The following is a 22,324-nucleotide window of genomic DNA, read 5'->3' on the forward strand; positions in this document are numbered from 1 at the left end:
AGACCAATATAAAGCTGAAAGAAAGGAACATATAAAATATTTGTTTCAGGGACACAAAATATTAAACTTCTTAAGCTCTCAAGGACTGAAATTTTGGTTCAATTTTAGAAATAAAAACATTTTTTTTGAAACTGAACAGATTGGAAAATATCAAATTGGTGTCAGAATATTTAAAATTGGGCCACTTATCGATTTTCTAATTCTCTATGTTTCTGAGAAGACTATAGGACTAAGAATGGTATTCTTTTATAGAAAAAAATATATGTGTGTGTAATAAAAACACATGTTATATATATTTCTTTAAACAATATGGAGATTTTCTAAAGTAAAAACATATTAACCAAGAATTAGAATTGTGTATTTCAGATGTGGTGTTTAGAACACATTAAGGGTTTACATTTTTGTATATTAACCAAAAGTATCACACAGATCAATTTACTATTTTTCTGAATTAAGAGCTTTAGTATCCTTTAGAAGGAAGACTTATTTTTTTAAAAAATATTTCTACAAGTCATATTAAGATGTTTACAACATTAATAATTTCATAAAACCAAACTAGAAAGCTAATCAAAAAGGATATCATACTCTGATTAGGATGAATCTTGGTACCTTACCCTCATCTTGCTCAGGTTTCTGTAGTCATAATAGCTCTCATACTGCTCTGCAATCTTCCGGCACAAGATGATGCCATTCTCCCAACACTGTGGACAGAAAAATGATAGAAAGATAACAAGCCCCAAACATTTACCTACTTCTAGCCAGAGGCCAAGATGTGATTATTTCCTGATCATTAAGGCTCACTCCTTATTTTCATAACCTACCTTTAATAGTACTTCTGCAATTTTAAGCATGACAGTAGCATGAAATTATCATGTAAATTATTACAAATCTGCAGGAAGGTGAAAATGATAGTCTAATATAACAGCAATTAACATATGGCTATAAACATCTTCATTTCAGAATCATTATCTTCAAATAACTACAGTCGTAGAATGGCATGTAGATTGGTAAACAGGCCCTCTGTGCTAAAGGGAGAATGACCTGTAAGGTCCAATTATGCACAACTGGCACTCAGAAATCCTAGTTTGGCTCAAATGCACTTGTAAATTTTGAGCATCAATCCATCTAGTTATTCTTAGCATAAATGCAAAAGTACTTTGATTAAACAAAGGTGTTATTGAACTTTTCTGCAATGCACCAGACAGTAAACATTTTAGGTTTTGTGAACTATACAATCTTTGTCATAGCTACTATTATTAAAGTAATCACAGGCATAAATGAGCTTGAACATATTACAATAAATATTTAACCTCGGGGGGAGGGACACAGACCTTTGGTGGTGGAATGGTGTTAATATACACTCCTATTAACTTACAGTCTCACAAATAATAGTTAATTAATATGAGAGGGGAAAATGGATTAAATGTCTCAAACTTTTTGATGCATAGACCATAGGCTAAGTATATGTTCCTTTAATCTAAGCACTTAAGACTTCAAATTGGTAATCATATTGAATTTTAACAGTGGGCGCAAAGTGTTAAAACATTTCTAATAATGACTTGTTCTTTGAAATATTAAGTCTCCTAAAAGCTTAGACCAGAGAGAACAGAAGCAACTGGTGGAGTTACTTTATAAGATACAGCTATACATAAATAGCATAAAAAGACATAAATTATGGTGAGGTCTTATATGATACAGCAAATCCTAACAATGGGATTTTCAAAGTTAACACAATTACCAAAAAACTGGTTACAGCAATAACTATCTATTACCTGCTTAAACCCTAAGACAGCAGGAACTTTCCCTTTTCTCTATAAAGCCCATACATCTCCCAGTTTCTGTAACTTCTCCATTGGGGTTCAATTTCCTGCATGCTTCTCTCAAGCATACCAACTGATAGTGTATCTGGTGATCTCAACTTAATCAGTAAAACCAGTACCATACTTCACTCAGCTTGCTTCACTTCGGACTGTGTACAGAGACTTCAGGTATGGAATATCAAACCTTCAGCTTCACTACTCTGGTGAGACCTTTCCTTGCTCATAGAACTCTGATTCCATTTCAGATGGTGCACTTCTTAACAAAACCTCAAAACCTAGATATAGACCAGAAGCCATGAGATAGGGCATATGTACATGTATCCATAAGTTAGAGGAAAATATATACCTTAAAGCAAAAGTTCACAATATTTTGCAGTAAGTTGATAAATGAAGCAAGCAAGTAGAAAGACCTATCAGATGTCAAAACTAGTAAAGTCATGGACCCCTTGGAATATACCTAAAGTAGACCTACTAGCTTTTTTCCAAATGGAGACCCTCAATCTTCATCTGCAATATTCTTGCCTTTAGGTTCAATGATCAGTCAACGATTTGTTCTGCTGTATATCTTAACTCTTTTTTCAGCCACCAGGTTCCAGATGATACCATGATGCCAACCTGACTTTCCTGGGCAGATGACCCCACCAATATGTTCTGGAGCCCTGCCTTCTCAGATCCCTGTCCCACTACAGAAAGAGGAAGACAGACTGAGAGTATGGATCGACCTGCCAATGCCCATGTTCAGCGGGGAAGCAACGACAGAAGCCAGACCCTACAATGATCCTGGGTCCATACTCCCAGAGGGATAAAGAACAGGGAAGCTATTAATGGAGGGGGTTGGATCTAGAGCTCTGGGGGTGGGCACTACATCTATATTTTTAAATAAACTAATAAAAGAGGATAGGAATGAAGTGATTTTCTTATTAGTATGTTTTGTAGAAGTATAACAGGGCCAAGGAAATATGTATCAATAGTGCACAAGAATTGCACACTTACCCTACTCTAAACCAGAGCTGAGCAGTGCCGTGGTATTTATAGTCTCCCTTGTTGAAATAAATAAGACCTGAAAAAATATTAAAAACAATGGCAGCCATTGACAATATTCTACTTTTCTGTTTAACCTTGGAAATATGGAAGATACATCTGAATGTTCAGACCACCTGAACTATTAGCTCAACTTTTCAATACCCTCTTGCAATGGGATGCCACAAAATTTTTAAACCTTTCTAATCTTTCAGATGCAATTTATTTTCCTTCTGTACTCAGCACCTCTCTAGTTATCTTTTAAAAAGTGAAATGGTGCAGAAGGCACATTAAGCGGATAACGATAATGGTGTTCTAGAGACTAAAACTCATGGGTATCAAAAACTCCACATCAGTGTTTCTCAAGGTTTTATACATACTGGGACCTTCTGGAGTTCATTTTAGCATCACAGAATTTTGTGACCCCATGCTAGACCTATAGAATCAGTATGCCTAGGAAGTGAACCTAGAAATATGCATTTCAAAGTCCTGAGTGCTTTCAATGCATACTAGCATTGAGAGTCTCAGCTGAAGAGATAGGCATCAATGAACTGGAAACAAAAGAAAAAAGGAACTGTGACACTGACATAATCATCTCAGAAAGGCTATGAGTGAGCAGAGCTACTTACTTTGCCTCTGTCAAAGTTCTGGATGATGGCGAGGTGCAGATGCTCCTTGCGCTGCCATTCTGTTTGCATGGGGTAAGTCAGGAACTCCCGGAGAGGACGATCGGACCATTCCAGCAGCTCATCATATAAAAGGAGAGTATATGCAGCCTCTGAAAGACCAGCAGGAAGGCAGTGATTGAGACAGGACCCCAAAGAACTTCCCCTCAAGAGTTTGGATTTGGGTAAATCAGAGAAACTATGATTTTTCTATGATTTTCCATGATATTATTAAAGAAAAATGTCCAGAAATACATGCCAATGGCAGGTGACTGAATGACATTTTTTTCTAGGTCAGGGAATTAATAGTTTTTTATTTAGTCTGTTGGCTTTCTATGTTTCTCTCAATGTCTTCCATGATGCCTATATGCAATGGGTATAATAAAAATGTTTAGAATATCTTGTTACTGGCTCAAAGATACTAGGGAGAGATACCTTTGTATACAGGAAGTGTGCAGTTAAATCTCTTGGGCTAGGTCTATGGGTATCTTCCAAAGGGCATGCTTAAGAAACAAACAACAGTGGTAGCTAAATTGCTCTAGGTAAGTTATTGAAACATTTTACACTGGAGGTGTCAGGACACAAGCAGAATTTAGGAGAGCTATAAGAGACCACAGAGGTACTGAGTACAGAGAAAAAACAGCATCTGAGGGATTAGAAAGGGCAAAGTAAAGTATGGATGGATATACATGAGCTCTATGTCAGATCGATTGGGTCTACAGTTAAAGGTATTTATATAGTTTTCCCATGTTTGGTAGATATTTTCTGCCCTGTTCCAGCTTTCTAATCCTATTTCCAACTCTGACACCAACTTCCCAGACAATAATTTTAGCTATTGGGCAAATATTAGTAAAGTCATGGGTCCTTCAGAATATACCTAAAATAGACTTCCTAGATTCTTCCAGCATGAAGACCCCAAATCTCATCTGCTGTATTCTTACCTTCAGGTTCCTGATTATTAAACAATTTTATCTGCTTTATATTTTAATGTTTTTCAGCCACCAAGTTGCAGATGCTACCGTGATGCACCTGACTTCCCTGGGCAGACATCCTCACCAATGAGCCCTGGAACCCTACTTCTCCAGAGCCTTACCCGACTAGGGACAGATAGAAACAGCCTGGGGATATGGATTGACCTGCCAATGCCCATGTCCAGCAGAGAAGTAATTACAGAAGCCAGACCTCTCCCTACTGCACCCCATAATGATCCTGGGTCCATGCTCCCAGAGGGATAAAGAATAGAATCCCTCTGGAAGGGAACTCTGATGAGGGAAATTGTGTGGACTTGTACCCCTTTTATCGTACAATTGAATCCTAATAAAAGTAATAAAAAAAGAAAGGGTAAAATATTGAATCAGGAGAGAAAGAGAGAGAAGGAGAGAAAGAGAGAGAGAGAGAGAGATTGAGAAAGAGAGAGAGAGAGAGAGAGAGAGAAGGGAATAATCAACTGTTGTAAGCTATGTGATAGAACCCCCTTGGCTGAATCCACAAATCTTTAATAATGGTTACTGAAGTTATTACATGTTTGGTATAGTTGAGGTTTCTTAGGGATGCATGTAAATACTGATTTTCATGTATATACACATGGAAATGACCTTTAAGCAGTTTGTAGACAGGTTGTGTACTTATTACTTATCATTCTGCAAATATTTTCTTTTTCTGAACCATAAATATGGCCAAATAGATCACAAATAGGAGACAGAATTCATTGTCATTAATAAAAGACTATAGTAATGTCCCTTTCTAACATCATAATGGGCAGTTCATTTACTAAATTGAATTTAGTAGACAATCTGTTATTAATCTATTTAGCTACCATCCCTATAGGCCTCTCAAAAGACAATACAGCTTATGACATAGTATCAATTTATAGTGATTCTTTCTTATCATTAATTGTCTTATCAGTAATTGCACATAAAGCTAGGTCTAAAGTAACATGTTAGAATCCAGTACTATAATTTATCCATCTCAACATATAAAAATATAACTGTGATAATTAGTGCTCCTATCAATTCTTTTTGCTTTTTAAGAGAAGTCTTGTGAAACACAGGCTCTGACCCTTTGTTCTTTAATGATCTATAGGTAGTTCAATCTCCTGGCTTCAGTAATTGTTACAGTAACTTTCATCACCCACCCGCCAACAAGTATGATACTACATACACTACTATATTAGTAGTTATATACTACTAATCATAATTTTCCATTGATTAAAACCAGTCACTGTCTCTCAATCATTAACAGGATGAATTTAGGTCTTCTAAAGGAACAGAGAAAGTTGTGCATGATTGTGCAAATCTCTCCACTTACAAAAATAAAGAAAGATGGAACCCACTCCTATATCTACTCAGAATCATCAGGCTCAGGGGCAGGTATCACCATGTTCAAGGATCGAGGTTCTCTATCCCCATCCACACCTGCAGCAAATAAGCTTTACAAGTAGTGAATCAGTGCTCTGGGTGTCTCCCCTTCCCTATGTATTTCACCCTCTATCAAACATAAACAAAGAAAGGAGGAAAGAAAAAAGGGCTGCCAATAAATGTCTATCAACAGATGTCTGGATAAATAAGTTAGAGTATATATATTTCATGAAATACTATCTACAATGAAGTAAGATGATATTGTGCTTTTTGGGGCAAAACGGATAGAACTGAAAGTGATTATTCTTAGTGAAATAAGAGATGAAAGACAACTACTAGTTGGTTTCACTCTTATGTAGACTCTAAAGAACTGAAACATGTGAACTTGAACAACAACAACAACAAAAGAAGTAAATAGCCTCTAAGACTTTGTAAGATAGGGGTGTCAGTGTTGGGAGGTTGGGGGCACAGAATTTTGGTGGTGGTTGCAGTATGGAACTATACCCTGTAACCCTACAACATTTTGACCCACTGTTAATCATACATAAAAGAAAGAAAGAGCTAGGAGTATGGACTGACCTGTCAATGCCCATGTTCAGAGGGGAAGCAATTACAGAAGCCAGACCTCCCACATTCTGCACCCCATAATGATCCTGGGTCCACATTCCCAGAGGGATAAAGAATAGGAAAGCCAAGGGAGTTGGGCAGTAGCTCGGTGGGTTAAGCGCACATGGTGCAAAGCTCAAGGACTGGCATAAGGATCCTGGTTCGAGCCCCCAGCTCCCCACCTGCAGGGGCATCGCTTCACAGGTGGTGAAGCAGGTCTGCAGGTGTCTATCCTTCTCTCCCCCTCTCTATTTTCCCTCCTCTCTCCATTTTTCTGTCCTATCCAACAACAACAACAATAATAATAACTACAGCAATTAAGCAACAAGGGCAACAAAAGGGAATAAATATTTTAAAAAATTTTAAAAAAGAATAGGAAAGCTATCAGGGGATGGGATGGGATACAGAGTTCTGGTGATGGGAATTATGTGGAATTGTACCTCTCTTATCCTACGTTCTTTCAATATTTCCATTTTATAAATAAATAAAAAATAATGACAATAAAAGAAAAAAAGGAACAAAGAAATGGCTGTTGAGATGGCAGGCACTGAGCCTCACTGAACATCCTGCTGGCAAAAAATAATAAACAAACAGATATCTGAACTTAGAGTTGACATTGCCTGATACCATCCTAAAATTTATTTTTTTTTATTGGACAGAGAGAAATCAAGAGGGAAGGGGAAGATAGAGAGAAAGAGAGATACCTACAGCACTGCTTCACCACTTGTGAAACATTCCCCTAGAAGTTGGGCCTGGGCTCTGAACTTGGGTCTTTGTGCATGGTAACATGTGTGCTCAACTGGTCCCTATAATCTTTTGTTAAATAAAACAAGATGCATCCTGATCCAGTGGCAGCGGGTACTAGAAATCTATCCAGTGTGGACAGAAGTGACCTTCTGTTGCAAAGGTAATAATTGACTCTTCTCGTTTAAGGATTGAATATATGAGATGGACAGACAGGAGTCAGTCAACTATTAAATGAAGAATTACAGTGGAATCATTATGTTGTAGGTTGCCATAGAAAGCTGTTTCTGATGGAACAAGAAAGATAATATTAGTCAGATCATCAGATATATGCTATATTTTGAAGTTTTCTAGTTTTCTCTGAAATCTGGATCCTTGTGCATTGTAACATGTGTTCTCAACTAGGTTTGCCACCACCCACCACCCACAACCCTCCCCTTCTTATTCTTCTTAGTTATTAGAATACTGCTTAGAAATGTGGGATTAAGATAAATTCATCATTAGTGAATATAATTTATTACACGTTAATACCTAGATGCAGATTTTTTCATTTATATTGGTAATTTACTTCCTTAATCAGTAATGAAATTCCAGTATCTCTTCATATAGATACGTTGATTATTTTAATTAGACTTTGATTTTTAAAAAAATTATCATGTTGTCTGAGAGTTTAAATAGCTTTATCTTAAGTAGTTAGTGATGAAATTTTGGGAGAAATGGTAAACCTAATTTTTATATCTGTGTAAACAACATAATAGGCTTGTATCATTTTAAAGTTCATAGGAAAAGAAATAGAAAAGAGGATATTTTTCAACCACCAGGTTCCAGATGCTAGTATGATGACAACCAGACTTCCCTGGACAGACAACCCCACCAATGTGTCCTGGAGCTCCGCTCCCCAGAGCCCTTCCCCACTAGGGAAAGAGAGAGACAGGCTGGGAGTATGGATCGACCTGTCAACACCCATGTTCAGCGGGGAAGCAATTACAGAAGCCAGACCTTCCACCTACGGCGCCCCATAATGGCCCTGGGTCCATACTCCTAGAGGGATTAAAAAAATAGGAAAGCTATTAGGGGAGGGGATGGGATATGGAGTTCTGGTGGTGGGAATTGTGTGGAGTTGTACCCCTCTTATCCTATGGTTCTGTCAGTGCTTCCACTTTATAAATAAAATATAATTATATATATATAGTCCAAATATATCTGGTTATATTTTGGAAATGGGTAAATCCTTTTTTAAATTGGCTTACTTAATTTGTAAATTTTATATTCCTTGAAGTCCTAAGAAATACATCTTTTTCCCATGTAACATTGCATTCACCTTTCTTTTGACCTCATTTTCTGTATTTTCTTGGAGCAACTTGCAGATCCTATAACTACTCTATAATTTTTAAGACAGTGGTGCATAAAAAATATGTTGTTCAGATCCCGATGCTTCTCATTTCTTCTACCACTAAAACCCTTTTCTGAGATATTTTCTTGGGACATAGTAGCAGTTTTGTAGATATATATATATTACTGGACTCTTAAATTTTTAAGGACTTTCATATGAAGATAACAGTTTTACAACAGGTTTTATGCTTAAATGTGTTAGAATAAACCTAAAATAGACTTCCTTTCTAGCTTCTTCCAATATGAAGACCCCGAATCTCATCTGCTATCTTCTTACCTTTAAGTTCCTGACTATCAAAAAATTTGTTCTGCTTTATATCTTAATGCTGATGGTGGTACGGCAGACTGAACTAGGGACTTCAGAGCCTCAAGCATGAGAGTCTCTTTGCATAACCATTATGCTATATCTACTCCCAAAGGAGGGAAAAGGCAGAGCAAAGCATTTTTCTTTTTTTCTTTTAAACTAGGGCACTGCTTAGCTCTGGATAATGGTGATATAGGGGATTGAACCTGGGACCCTGGAGCCTCAAGCATGAGAGTCTCTTTGCATAACTATTATGCTATCAAGCCCCCAGTACCCACCTGCAGGAGAAAAGCTTCATGAGTGGTAAAGCAGTGCTGCAGGTGTCTCTGTTTCTCTCTCTCTCTCTAATCCCCTTCCTATCGATTTCTGGCTGTCTTTATCAAATAAATAAAGACAATAATTAAAAAAAATCAGGGGCCAGGTGGCCTATACATTATAGTAAATTGATCTCTGTTCTAAAGGATAACTGGAGAAGACACGGTACATCCAGGTGAGAAATGAGGAAGGCCTAAGCAAATCAGTGAAAGTGAGAACAAGGAATAGTAATTGGTTTTAAGAAATTTGTAGAAGACAAAAATAAATGAAATAGGACTGGCAAGATAATTCACCTGGATAATGTACCTGTTCTTTCATGCTTATAACCTAGGTTCTAAAAGGGTTCTTATCATAGTAATGGAAGCTTCAGTTCTGTGGTGTCTATTCCTCTTTCCCTTAGTCTTCCTGTCTCTGTTTCTCTTTATCTGAAAAAGTCAGCTCAGTGTGGTTGAAGTCCCAGTGAGGACGAATATATGTATGTAATAAGGAAGGAGGTTAAGAAGAGGAATATCAAAGACAGCATCAGGGTCTCTATTCTGAGTAAACAGTGACATTATAAATATAATGGAATTGTAGCTAGAGGTGTACTTGAATTCAAGGAACATAAGCACCATTTCAAAAAGCTGAGGAATGGGTCATGATTAGCAGTTTAAGTGTTCTCATCTGGTTAAGATGTAATAAGCACATACCATCCTATCTTTCCCAATGACTACAATTAAAAACCATAAACAAAAAACATAAACTACTGGAGGACTCTGAGAAGTAAATAAGAGAAAGAAGACACAATAAGAAAATAAATACTCTGGGGCCGGGTGGTGGCACACCTAGTTAAGTGCACATGTTACAATGCATAAGGACCTGGGTTTGAGTCCCCGGCCCCCACCTGTAGGGAGAAAGCCTTGCAAGTGGTGAAGCAGTGCTGCAGGTGTCTCTATGTCTCCCCCCACCTCCCCTTTCCCTCTTAATTTCTGGCTGTCTCTATCCAATAAGTAAATAAATAAAGATAATAAAAAAGAAAATAAATACTCAAAGAATAACCATATAACACCAAGACATGTATTATGCATATATTTTGCCTCTTGAATCTCCTGTCTTAGACTTCGGTCTACTGGAATTGCCAGTGGGAATAGACACGAAAAGATAGAAGAAAAGCACCTTTAGACTAAGTATCAGGAAGAAGACATTCTATGGAAGGCATACTTTTAACTTTTCGGGTTAATTCCAAACACATAATACAGTTGAAACCCTAAAGTTTTAATGGGATAACAATGGCAGCAAAACCAGCAGCGTCTGCAACTCATATTTTTTTCCCCACTGCTTTGGCACTAGGTGAAAATATAGGGATTATTTCATAGTATAAACAGGATCAAGTGTGGTTTCAAATACTTTCATTTTGATTAAGCCAGAGTACTGAGAAAAAGCAACCCCTGGGAGTTGAGAAGAATGCAAAAGATAATAGAGAAAAGGGAGACTGAGAAAAGGATTTTAAATTTTTGTGTATGACATTCTGGGGCCGTCCACAAACTGCACCTGCATAAAATAGACCAGAATCAACCTCATAAGAATGCTGTGATACAAACTATACTACAGAAATTTCTGCATAGGTACCAGGTTCCCATGTACAAAAGAAAAGATCAGAATGCAAAGGCTTTAAAAGTGACACCAGAGAGAAAAATTTAGAACTTTATAATGGAGAGAAACAGACATGATAGACTACAACTTTAAAAGGCAGCACCTAAAGTGATACATAACTATAGTACATATATAATAAAGTATATAGTAAAAAAGTCAGTCTTTAAAATGGAATACTTAGAAATAAATCCAACTAAAACTAAACTTCAGGTCTAGCCCACTTCCCCTAAAAGGCAGAAATACCTGTGAAATTTTGTGCTTTGAGATGCAGATCATAAAGTTTGTGGATATAGCGTATATACATCTCTTCCTTGTTCAGTTCAGTCTTATAGAAATTCTGTAAAAAAGAAAGAAAAAGAGTACAAATATGTATGGTTCCTCAACCATCTAGCTCTAGTATCTTCATTGTACTCTGCTGAAGTTTCATGCCTTGAGCTAAGAAAACTGGATTTCTTTTCAACATAAAACCCGGTTTTAAAACTATTATTTTCATATGAAAGTCCTTAAAAATTTAAGAGGCCAGTAACATACACACATACACGCACGCGCACGCGCACGCGCACGCGCACACACATGTATTTTTTCCAGAAATAAGAAAATATCCTAAAAAGGGTGAGCATGTTCTAAGAAAATATCTCCAAAAAGGGTGGTAGTGGTAGAAGTGGTGAGAAGCTTTGGGATCTGAACAGTAACATATTTTTTATACATCACTGTGTTAAACATTAGAGAATGACTATTGTATATACTGGTTGCTCTTGGCATGCATTACTGCTGATTCACCTTCATTTTTAATTATTATTTTTATTAGTGGACAAGCAGCCTATCAAATAAATATATTTAAACTATTTAATACAAATATACTTATTAAATTTTTATCATTGACATGCAAAGAACATATTTTAGTTTCAGACTTTTTCTCTAAAAATTCTTTCAAAGACATATGTAGATAAGAAGAAGCAACAACTTTTTCCCTGAAAAAATTATGTAAAACTTGTAAATGAAATGGCCTTTATTTTTAAGATTTTACTTTGAGTTTCTTACGCTAGAGTCTATCTTCGATTTATGTTCAAATTACAATGAAATTCATAACAAGAAATTTTACTCCAATTTTTTTTACTACAAAAATTTTATTTTTATAGGGACATGCTCATTGAAAATATTTTATCACTAGGCAGAACTTGGACTGGAATTGGTGTACTGTATGAAAGTAAAAGACTCTGAGGTGGGGGTTGGTTCAGGTCCTGGAATACATGGCAGAGGAGGATCTAGTGGGGATTGTATTATGTGGAAAACTGGGAAATGTTATGCAAGTACTAACTATTGTATTTTATTGTAGACTATAAACCATTAATCCTCCAATAAAGAAATTTAAAAAAGAAAATATATTTACTTAATGAGTGGTGCAGAGAACCAAAGCCTCTCTCTCGAGCTTACAGTGCTGATAATTATACCCAGTTTCATGAATGCAAGTGCAGCTCTGTACTACAATGGAGGCACTTTCAGTGAGATGGTCATTGTACATTATGAAATGCCAATTTAAGTCATCTAAGCTATTATCATCATTACTTTTATAATTTTGAATGAAGAAGTTAATTGGCATGTGGAGAAAGAGAAAATGAATAGTGGTTATAGGTTAAGCCTGCTGACTAGAAGGACTGACGGGCTTTTCTAAGGGTGAAAAGACCATGAATTCTGAAAAAGTTTCAACTGGGTTAGATTAGGGTTTTTGATAATAAGCTCTAATTAACAGATGTGGTTGCTTGTCTAGTACATCAACTTGAAGCTTGCTGATTTTTGGTCAAATGTATTTTCTACCTACATTCTAGTAGGTGTTCATTCTTCAACAAGAGGACTCTTGTAGTTGCAACACTGACTTTAGTTGAACACACTACATTTTTTCCCCTAGTTTATATCAGTAGTTTCCTTTTTTTTTTTTTTTTTTGCTTCTTGTAGATGTTGGCAATCTTTAAAAAGCTAAGTAAATAATATTATTCCCTTCTTTCTTCTTATAACTCAAATCATTTTAATTAGTAATTTTTTGTACCATAAGCACACGTCTAACAATCCCACAGCAAGTGTTTACACTATTAATGAATGATTTGCCTTAATAACTTTGGTTAAAAAGAAAAAGGCCATTTTCTCTGAGAAAAAATTAAGTGAGTACTCTGTAAATGAGTAGCTCTCCTAAAAAGATGAATAAATAAAAATGATCTCAGCAGTCAGCAGATGAGAACCTCTCATACATCACATACATCTGAGAAAGTGTGTGACACAAAGCAATAATTATATTTTCTATTCTTAGTCATGTTAATGGTTATGCTTTTTTAAAACACCAATTTAACCGTTTAACTCTGGTCTTTTAAAGAAAGCCAGAGCTCTGCTAAAGATAATCTGAAATATATCTTTCAAAAAAATAATAAAATAAATCTCTAAGAGGGAATAGCTGAAGACAGACATATTGCTGCAAGGAAACATCAAAAACATCAAGAACTTTCCATATGTTATAGGAGCCAGAAAAAAATAGCTTGAAAGTTATAAAATTGGTTCATTAGTACTAAATATTCTTGTGCTAATTTGAAATTAGAATAACTTTCACAATATTTTCATTTTCTATAAGGACTATTTTTGTCAGTTCAAAACTAGCAGGGTGAATTTTTTATCTTGAATGAATACTGACGGGGCCACATTTTAAGACTCTGGTTTATTTTTATTGGGAGACTGAGTAAACATATCTAAGGCATGGTATTAATTCCTTTATCCAAGTAAAGATCTGTTATATATCAATTGAGGAAAGAAACTTTTAATTTTTAAAGTTATCTTTATTGATTTATTGAATAGAGACAGCCAGAAATTGAGAGAGAATGGGGTGATAGAGAGACAGCGAGACACCTGCAACACTGCTTCACCATCGGTTAAGCTTTCCTCCTGCAGGTGGAGACCGGGGGCTTGTGCATTGTAACCTGTGCACTCAACCAGGTGTGCCACCACCCGGCCCCTAGTGTTTTTTTTTTTTTTTTTAACCTTCAAATAGAAGGTACTTCTGAAAGAGAATGAGGACAATACAAGAAGATTTGTTGGGAAAGAGATGCAAGTTTTCTCTTGAGGTTTTATATGATATTTTCTGGTTAAGAGTTGGGATAAAGCCAGGATTAAAGAGACAAATTGAAAAGATATAAATCTTATACAACAGTTGGTATTTTCCCCCTGAACACTGATGTGTCAGAAAGGATGTGGAAGAACCTCAGGCCAAGGATCCTGATCTTGGAGAAAAATTGGCAAAAGACTGATTTAAAAGTGAAGGTGCCTTAACATTACATTAAGTGAGGTGAGCCAGGAGAAGAAGGATGAGTATCAAATGATCTCATACAGATGAAATGTAAGACTCAAAGAAAGGAAAACCACAGGGTAAAACTTAGACTAGCTGTGGTCCATTTCAACATAACCAAGGACTCTAAAGTAGGTGTGGAGAGCGGGATGAGCTTGGGAGTGTGTTGGGGACCCAGTACATTATGGTGGAAGAGGATTTAAGTTGGTGGCAACACCTATCACAGAGAGTTAAGACACTTTATTCATGCAACAACTCTCTCTTAAATCATTATCCCCCCCACCCAATGAAATTATTTGAGCATTTTTTAAAAAAAGTGACAATGACTATGACCAAGATAAGAAATGTATGCAAAGAGGAGAAATAGATGGGCTGTCACAGTGAATCTGGCCTGATGTCCTGGAGGTTACAGTTTAATCTAATGATAAAAATTATAAAAGAAAGGATGCAGCAAGATGTGGCCTAATAGAGGAAGCTCCAGTGTTATTATCACAAGAGCTGCAACAATTAATTCAAAATGAGGAGGATGTAGTACAGCAGATATGTTGTGTATTCAGAACTGAAGAACAGTGCAGTGAGAAAACAAATCAGGGAAACAGGTAAAAAGAAAAACACATGAGAGGAAAAACGACTAGATTTTAAGAGAGAAGAATAAAGAAAACAGGACAAATTGAAACCAATGAGGTCATATAAGACATCATCTGGGGGGAGGAAGGATGGAATTTTAAGGCGCAGGCAAATGGAGAGTAAGTGAAAAAGTCAAATGATCAGAGTAAGAATAAAAATGTTGACTTAAGTACTTAGAATGGGGGTCCATTCTGCAAATGGAGAGAAGAACCATAGTATTCACAAATTTAGTACTGGAAGCAATAGCACATTCCTGCATTTCAAATTTGATTAAGGAGAATTATCAAAAGCATTAACTTACCCATAGTAAAACATGAGGAGTAAATGTCTAAAAGTATATTCATCCTTCTGATCTATGGCAATACTATCATTTTATTTATTTGTTAACTATGTGACAGTTTAATAAAAATTTTACCTTTCCCAGGACAGTTCTGGTTTAGTTTACTATCCTAAGATAAGATTTAATTTAATATGAAACACGTTCTACTTGGGTAATAATTTATATGGTCATTATAGTTATAACCCAAATATTAACAACCACGGTTGGAGGTTTAATTGCAAAGGAGATAGAGTAAAAAATTAATGTGTTAATTATAAAGCTGGCATTTGTTCATAAAAGCAGAGACCGATAATATTTATTGAATAATAAATATAATAAACACAGAAACTGTCAACAAAAATTGAGGGGAAAATACCTGTTTTATGGATACTTCATGCTTATTCCTATCAGAGTAAGACTGCAGGATGTTCAAGAAATATGGCAAGGGAACCAAGAGCATTATTTTCATTATTATTTTTAAAATTTATTTTGTTTGATTTTATTTTTGCCTCCAGTCACTGGGGCTTGGTGCTAGCACTACGAATGCACTGCTTCTGGCGGCCTTTTTTTTTTTTTAAACTTCTATTTATTTATTATTAGAGACAGAAAGGAATTGAGAGGAGAGGGGAGATATAGTGGGAGAGAGGCAGAGAGTCATTGCAGCCCTGCTTCACCACTCGTGAAGCTTTCTCTCTGAAGGTGGGGACCAGGGGCTTGAACCCAAGTCCTTGCGCACTTATAATGTATGTGCTTAACCAGTGTGCTACCACCTGGCCCCTGCTTTTTTTTTTTTTTTTTTTTTTTAATTTTTCCCCCTTTTCATTCAGTAGGACAGACAGAATTTGAGAGAGGAAGAGGAGATGAAGAGGGAGAGAGAAAATCTGCAGACTTGTTTCACTGCTCAAGAAGCATCCCCCCGGTAGGTGTGGAACTGAGGCTCCCAGGAGGGTCCTTGCACATATCCTTGTGTGCAGTATTATGTGAGCTTAAACAGGTGCACCACTGCCCAGAACATTCACTTTTAGATTGTACAGTATCCACTTGACCTGTCAGGGGGTAGAATGGGTGTATTTTGCCCTTTTCTCAGATTTTTTGGGGAATTTATTTCAACTGGAAGTTTGCTATGACTTTTAAGGAAACACTTCTAAATTATTCCAAGAAATATCCAGATAAAAACACATTGTAGATTAATGGCAAAGAAAACATTGTATTTATGTGGGAAAAAAAGTTAGACTAGAAGAAGGAAAAGGGGAATATTTTACTAACCAGAAGGCTAACTGTACAGCCAATCTTTTTGCCATCTACCTCTCCCATTTTCATGCAGTCCCTAGAGACAAAGAACAAAATCAATCAATCAAAAAAAAAAAATAGTCAGAACTTGCTTCCTAGAGGTAAACACAGTTTCTTCCTTTTTTGGTGGCGGGTAGGAAGGGGGGAGTACTAGCAGAAATCAGAGGCAATTTGCAAACGGCTATTCAGATATTCTGTCCGCCAGAGGAGCTGCCTCATTTGTGTGATCTCAGGTATAGATGGGAGCTCCAGAAGGAGCAAGAGTGGAGGTGTGTCATTATACGCCTCCTACACTGGGTAGGTGGTGAGTTTGGTCATTAACAATGAGAACGAGGTTTTTATTCTCAAAACAAAATTACCATGCATTTAAATAGGATATAGACTGGTTTAACAACTTAAATATTTCAAAATAGAAATTTTTAATTTTTTAAAATAAATTAATTTTTTTAAATATTTCAAAAATATCTCTATGACAGGTGACATTGTGAGCTGCATTCTTAACTCTCTAAGAAAGCAGATTAGCTGTATAATACTATGTTGCTTTTACTCTAAAATGAGTTGATCTACTGGTTCTAGTGGGTAAGTCCAAATACCAGAAATATTCCCTTAATAATAGGATTCTGAAAACTCTTGAAATACACAACACTGAAAGGACTGTCCAAAAACAAGACAGGAAGCCCCACAAATGACAACTCTGAGTCAGCTAATTAGAAATCCATTGTTTTACTGAGTAAGGCTTCACAGTCTTATTATCAATTCTTTCAGTGATTAACTCAAATGGGATATTGATTATATTCTAACATCTATTTTTTAACTGGAACACAGCACATCTAGAAAATATGGGACTCAGCTTACCTGTAGTCTAACAGCCTCTCCATTAGACGAGTTACAGTAGCAATTAATGAAACGCCACTTTCCCTCCATGTTTCCCGCTCAATTTTCTTTAGAAGACTGGAAAAGAAAGAACCCAGGGCATTTTCCAACATTTATTTTTATCAGTCACTATGACAACCATTTTACTTTCATCAGTACCTTAAATGCCTTAGCAACAACTGCAACATCTCACAAGTAGCACAATTTGCAAACAATATCTTACCTAGGATACGGACCAAATAGTGGAATTCTAATCCAGGAAGCATTGACAAAGCAAATTGATTTTCAGATTATCCAAGTCATAACATATGAACACATGCATATAATGTTTTCAAAATATACAAGCACCTTATGGCTCAAAGACATTTTTTTTTTCCTAAGCTGCATTCCTTAAACTAACAGAGTTATACATCAAATAGCACAGTGAAAGCAAAAACACAACTATCTCTAAGGGTTCTTTAAAATAAGATCTTGCTTTATTCACACAGAAATGTTTTCCTACCTCTCAGTAGAATGCATCTTCATCCAAGCAATTTTACTGCAATGCAACAGCTAGAGGAAAATCCTTGTACAGATGGTATGACGTTTTGCATTTTTTTCCTTTCACTTAACATTTGCCCACTCAATACATATTGTACTATCTGTGCACTCACTCAACAGTTTCATTCATTTTGTCATTAATCACAAAATGAAAGAGGATATTCTATGTGGCTGTTGGAGCAGATTGATGACAACTACCAAACCACACCTCTCCTCCTACACTTTCCCTAATCTTAAGCACCTTGGAACAGAGGCACTATGTAAACACAAAATAATAACAATAATAATAATTGGATCTATTTTACTTTCACCCCTTATTCTCAGCAAACTAACTGTAAACCTAGCAAAGCTTTATGGCCAAACTCTTCCCAGAAGATAAAAGGACATAAGCATGGCAATATGAGAGTAAACTTATTCCTCCAACTTTCATAATTATCATTTTTGCCTAAACTATTGTTTTACTTTCATATTATCCTGGCTTCAAGGATAATGTACAGAAATAACATTTCTAACAAGTAAAACTTAAGTTATATTGTGTTTAGTCAGGAAATAAAAGCTTTTTTTCTTCTTTCTTAGAGCAGTGTTCTACTGTGGCTTATGGTGGTGCTGGGGACTCAACCTCTAATACATTAAGGTCTCAAGCTTGAGTATTTCTTTGCATAACAATTATGCTGTCACCCTAAGAAAAAGCTATTTTTCCAGAGTCTTTGTTTTTGTCAGTTGTTATAATCTCTCCCAAACCTTCCCTCTAATACACTTCTTATTATCGTCATTGCAGTGTCCAGCCTTCTGTCGTGTCTCCTCATAAGTTGTCTATGTATTCCTAATCATTTGCTTTTCTTGCTTATTGTGAACTGTTTCCTAGATTAAAGGGCAAAAATGATGCATATCAAGGGATGTAGCTAGCCCTGCCAATTCCCTGGTTGGTTTAAAATGTGTTTTATTTTTAAAACCTCTGAACAGCACCTGTTTCCAGCTTAAATGCCAAATTGATATTGAACCAAGTGCTCAAAGGAAAATTTGCTTGCAAAGCAATGCAGGATGATATAGAAATTTTCCCCAAGTGACAGCCCACACCTCAGATACTTTAAAGGCTAAAAAAAAAAGAACTTGAGTTAAGTAATAATTCTAAAAATATATGAAGGCTTCTTCAATGGGTATGAGTTTTATTAATTTGCACAGACTCATCATGCATTAAGAAATCAGAGCTACATATATCCTTTTATAAGAGGAGGCAAAGATTTGTAGATAGAGAGCATGTTTCCTTGATTAGCTCAATACCTACATGTTAAGACTAGGTCTAGACTGTATGGAGAGTCTTTAAGCAAATAAAAGTGGAATTACCATATGATCCAGCAATAGCACTCTTAGGCATTTATCCAAAAAACACTCAAACACTAAATTGAAGGGATATATGCACTCATATGTCCATAGCTGCATTATTCACAGTAGCCAAAGACTGGAAGCAGTCTAAGTACTATCAACAGATGAGTGGCTAAAGAAGTTATAGGGTATATATTCCATGGAATACTACTCTGCAACCAAAAGAGATGACATTGTCTCCTTTGGTATAAAATGGACTGAATTAGAGGAGATTACGATTAGTGAAATTAGAGATGAATGACAGCTACTGGATGGTTTCACTTATATTTGGAAACTAGACAACTGACACACATGAACTTACAAAAACAAACAACCTCTCCCACTACCCGCCCCCCCCCAAAAAAAAAAAAGAGAAGCAAGCAAATTGTTTCTAAGAATTTCTGAGAACTATGATGGTTATCTTTGGGAGGTGAAGGGTGGGGAAACAAAACTTTAGTGGCATATGTGGTGTGGAACTGTACACTGCAGTCTTAGAATCTTGTAGCCACTATTGATCACAAATAGAAAATGAAGGAAAAAAAAAAGATGAATGCTAGAGTCCAGTTAATCTGCTTTCTTAGGTAGGTCTGTTCTCTCACCAAGCTTATCTGACAAAAAATTATGAAGAGGAAGCTATCATTAAGAAGGTAAATCTTTCTATACTATGTGGATGAAATTGGATATTTTCACTTTTTAATTATATTTTTTAAAATTTATTATTGGATAGAGACAGAGAGAAATAAGAGAGGAGAAGGAGGTAAAGAGCAAAAGAGACAGAGAAACATCTGCAAACTTGTTTCACCACTTGTGAAGCTTTTCCCCCTGAATGTGGGTACCAGGGTCCTTATAAACTGTAATGTGTGTCCTTAACCAGGTGTGCCACCACCTGGCCCTGAGATTGAGTATTTTCATTTAGTCTATAATCATACTCATGCCCATGGGCAGTGCATGAAAAACATATAACAGCTAAAGGCAATAAAAAATTATTGATTATTTACAGGTTACAAAATAACAGGAGTACACTTCCACACACAGTCACCAGAAAGGTGACTTCTTACTATTAACTGTCAGTCAATGGGGTTTTACAGCATTGAGGAGCAGGATAAACAATGGTCCTGCTCATCAGACTTTTAGTCTATGAAAGACTATGGGGTGGGAATGCAAGTTGATCCAACCCTTGGAGAAAGCAGTCTGGAGACCTCTCAGAAGACTAGAAATGGACCTACTTGGGGCTGTGTGGCAGTGCACGTGGTTGAGCACATGTGTTACAATGTGCAAGGACCCAAGTCCAAGCCCTAGTTCCCACCTGCAGGGGGAAAGCTTCACATGTGGTGAAACAGTGCTGCAGGTAACTCTCTCTCTCTGTCTCCTTCTTCCTCTCAATTTCTGGTTATCCAATAAATAAATAAAGATAAGAAAGAAAGAAAGAAATGGAGCTACCCTATAACTCAGCTACCCCTCTCCAAACACACCCATCCAAAAAGATCTGTGTATACCTATGTTGACAATAGCACAATTTGTAATAGCACAAACTTGGAAGAAACCTAGGTGTTCAACAACAGATGAGTGGCTAACAAAGTAGTGCTATGTGATATACTACGGAATACTACTCAGCGATTAAGAATGATGAAGTCGCTTTCTTCATGTCATTATGTATAAAGTTTGAAAGAATCATGTTAAGTGAGAAGAGCCAGAAAGAGTAGGATAAATTTGGAAAGAACTACTCCTGGGCAGAACTTAACAAACAAGAGCAGAAAGGGAAAACACAAAGCAAAATTTGGACTGGGTTTGGTATGTTGCACCAAAGCAAATATCCCTAGGGAAGGAGGGAGTTGGAGAAGTGTTTTTTGTTTTTTTTTTCCCCTCAGGTCCTGGATTATGGACTTAATTTTGGAAAGAGAGAGTTTTGCGGGCACCTATTTTGGTGAGATGCCATCAACTATACTGTAAACCATTAACCCCCTACTACTACTACTACTACTACTACTACTACTACTACAAAGAATACGGGAGGTGTGTGGAATTTAACTTCTGATCTACCTTATCCTGTATCACAATAGGACTATATTGAGGTTATCACTCATATAAAACACTTGTGACTGTGCATATTTTTTCTTAATCCAAGATATATACAATCTGGATCATATAGCTAATCCTCTGTGCCTACATTATAATTAAACATGTGATCACTAAGTGAAGATCTTTGGAATGACTGAAGTCTTACTGAATTATTCAGATCAACATATAAGAAAGCAAAGCAAAGGTTAGCTTGAAGAACTAAGAAGGATGTTTACGTCTTCTGGCAAGTCCAACCCCTGACTATAGGTATTTTTACTATGGCTCCTTTAGCAGTCACTGTTGGAGTCTCCAACACTAGGAGTGCTTGGAACCAGGAGGTATTCACTTGAAAAACCAAGTGGAGTCAGAGAAGTAGACTTCAGTTTATACACACTCTTCTTAATAAATGGCATTGGTTCCCAAGACCCACAGTTTCAGCATTCAAAAAAATAACAATGTGGTATGGGTAAATGAAGATAATGTTAGGAGTAAGGAAAGATAATCTGAGTTCTTAGGGAGGAAGTTGCTATACAGATATAAAGTCTCATTCTAAGGAGGTTATTTTGGCAAGTACTACATTATCAGGAAACAGAGCAACTTTCAACTTCTGAACAAATTTTAGGAAATTTTAGACATGAATTATGGAGAACATTTGAGAATCTGTACCGTAACGACATGTGCTCCTAATTCATAATGTGTACAGTGACTCATTTTGATTATACTAATTCACTGTGATTCCAGTTCCAAAATGCATTTTATTGTTTCCTAAAATACAGTCAGATTTAAGTTTCTATTGTGAGCCCAGGTAGTAATGATATTTAATTATCACTTTAGATTTGGTTTATTCCCAATATGCTGAATATAAAAACATAGAGAAAAACATTTATAGTAATAGTTCTAACAATACATTAGAAATAAATAACAGAATAAAAATCTTGAAATGAATACATCAGGCACCTTAAAACAGTACTAACTATAGAAATTTAATGTTACTGTCAAGGTACATCTTCTATTTCTAAGACAAGAGAAATCCAGGCAACCAGGCCTCTAATAAAGTAGATAACAGGCTCTAAAG

At 36.2% G+C, this 22,324-nt stretch overlaps 1 protein-coding gene across 8 annotated transcripts in view; it reads right to left on the reverse strand.

Moving 5' to 3' along the window:
• DOCK4 (dedicator of cytokinesis 4) overlaps window positions 1-22,324 on the reverse strand; it is a 541,157-nt gene that overhangs the window by 55,748 nt on the left and 463,085 nt on the right. For 6 of the 8 annotated variants that reach the window (XM_060196434.1, XM_060196437.1, XM_060196439.1 and 3 more), the window contains exons 33-38: window positions 17,513-17,539; window positions 17,272-17,367; window positions 16,393-16,453; window positions 11,099-11,192; window positions 3,470-3,618; window positions 615-701 (exon numbers count right to left, since the gene is read on the reverse strand). In XM_060196434.1, the coding sequence (XP_060052417.1) occupies window positions 615-701; window positions 3,470-3,618; window positions 11,099-11,192; window positions 16,393-16,453; window positions 17,272-17,367; window positions 17,513-17,539 (514 nt within the window). The remainder of the gene's footprint in view (window positions 1-614; window positions 702-3,469; window positions 3,619-11,098; window positions 11,193-16,392; window positions 16,454-17,271; window positions 17,368-17,512; window positions 17,540-22,324) is intronic. The other 2 variants (XM_060196436.1, XM_060196435.1) reach the window with 1 other exon arrangement.

This window comes from Erinaceus europaeus, chromosome 8, assembly GCF_950295315.1.
Source record: "Erinaceus europaeus chromosome 8, mEriEur2.1, whole genome shotgun sequence".
Taxonomy (NCBI): domain Eukaryota; kingdom Metazoa; phylum Chordata; class Mammalia; order Eulipotyphla; family Erinaceidae; genus Erinaceus; species Erinaceus europaeus.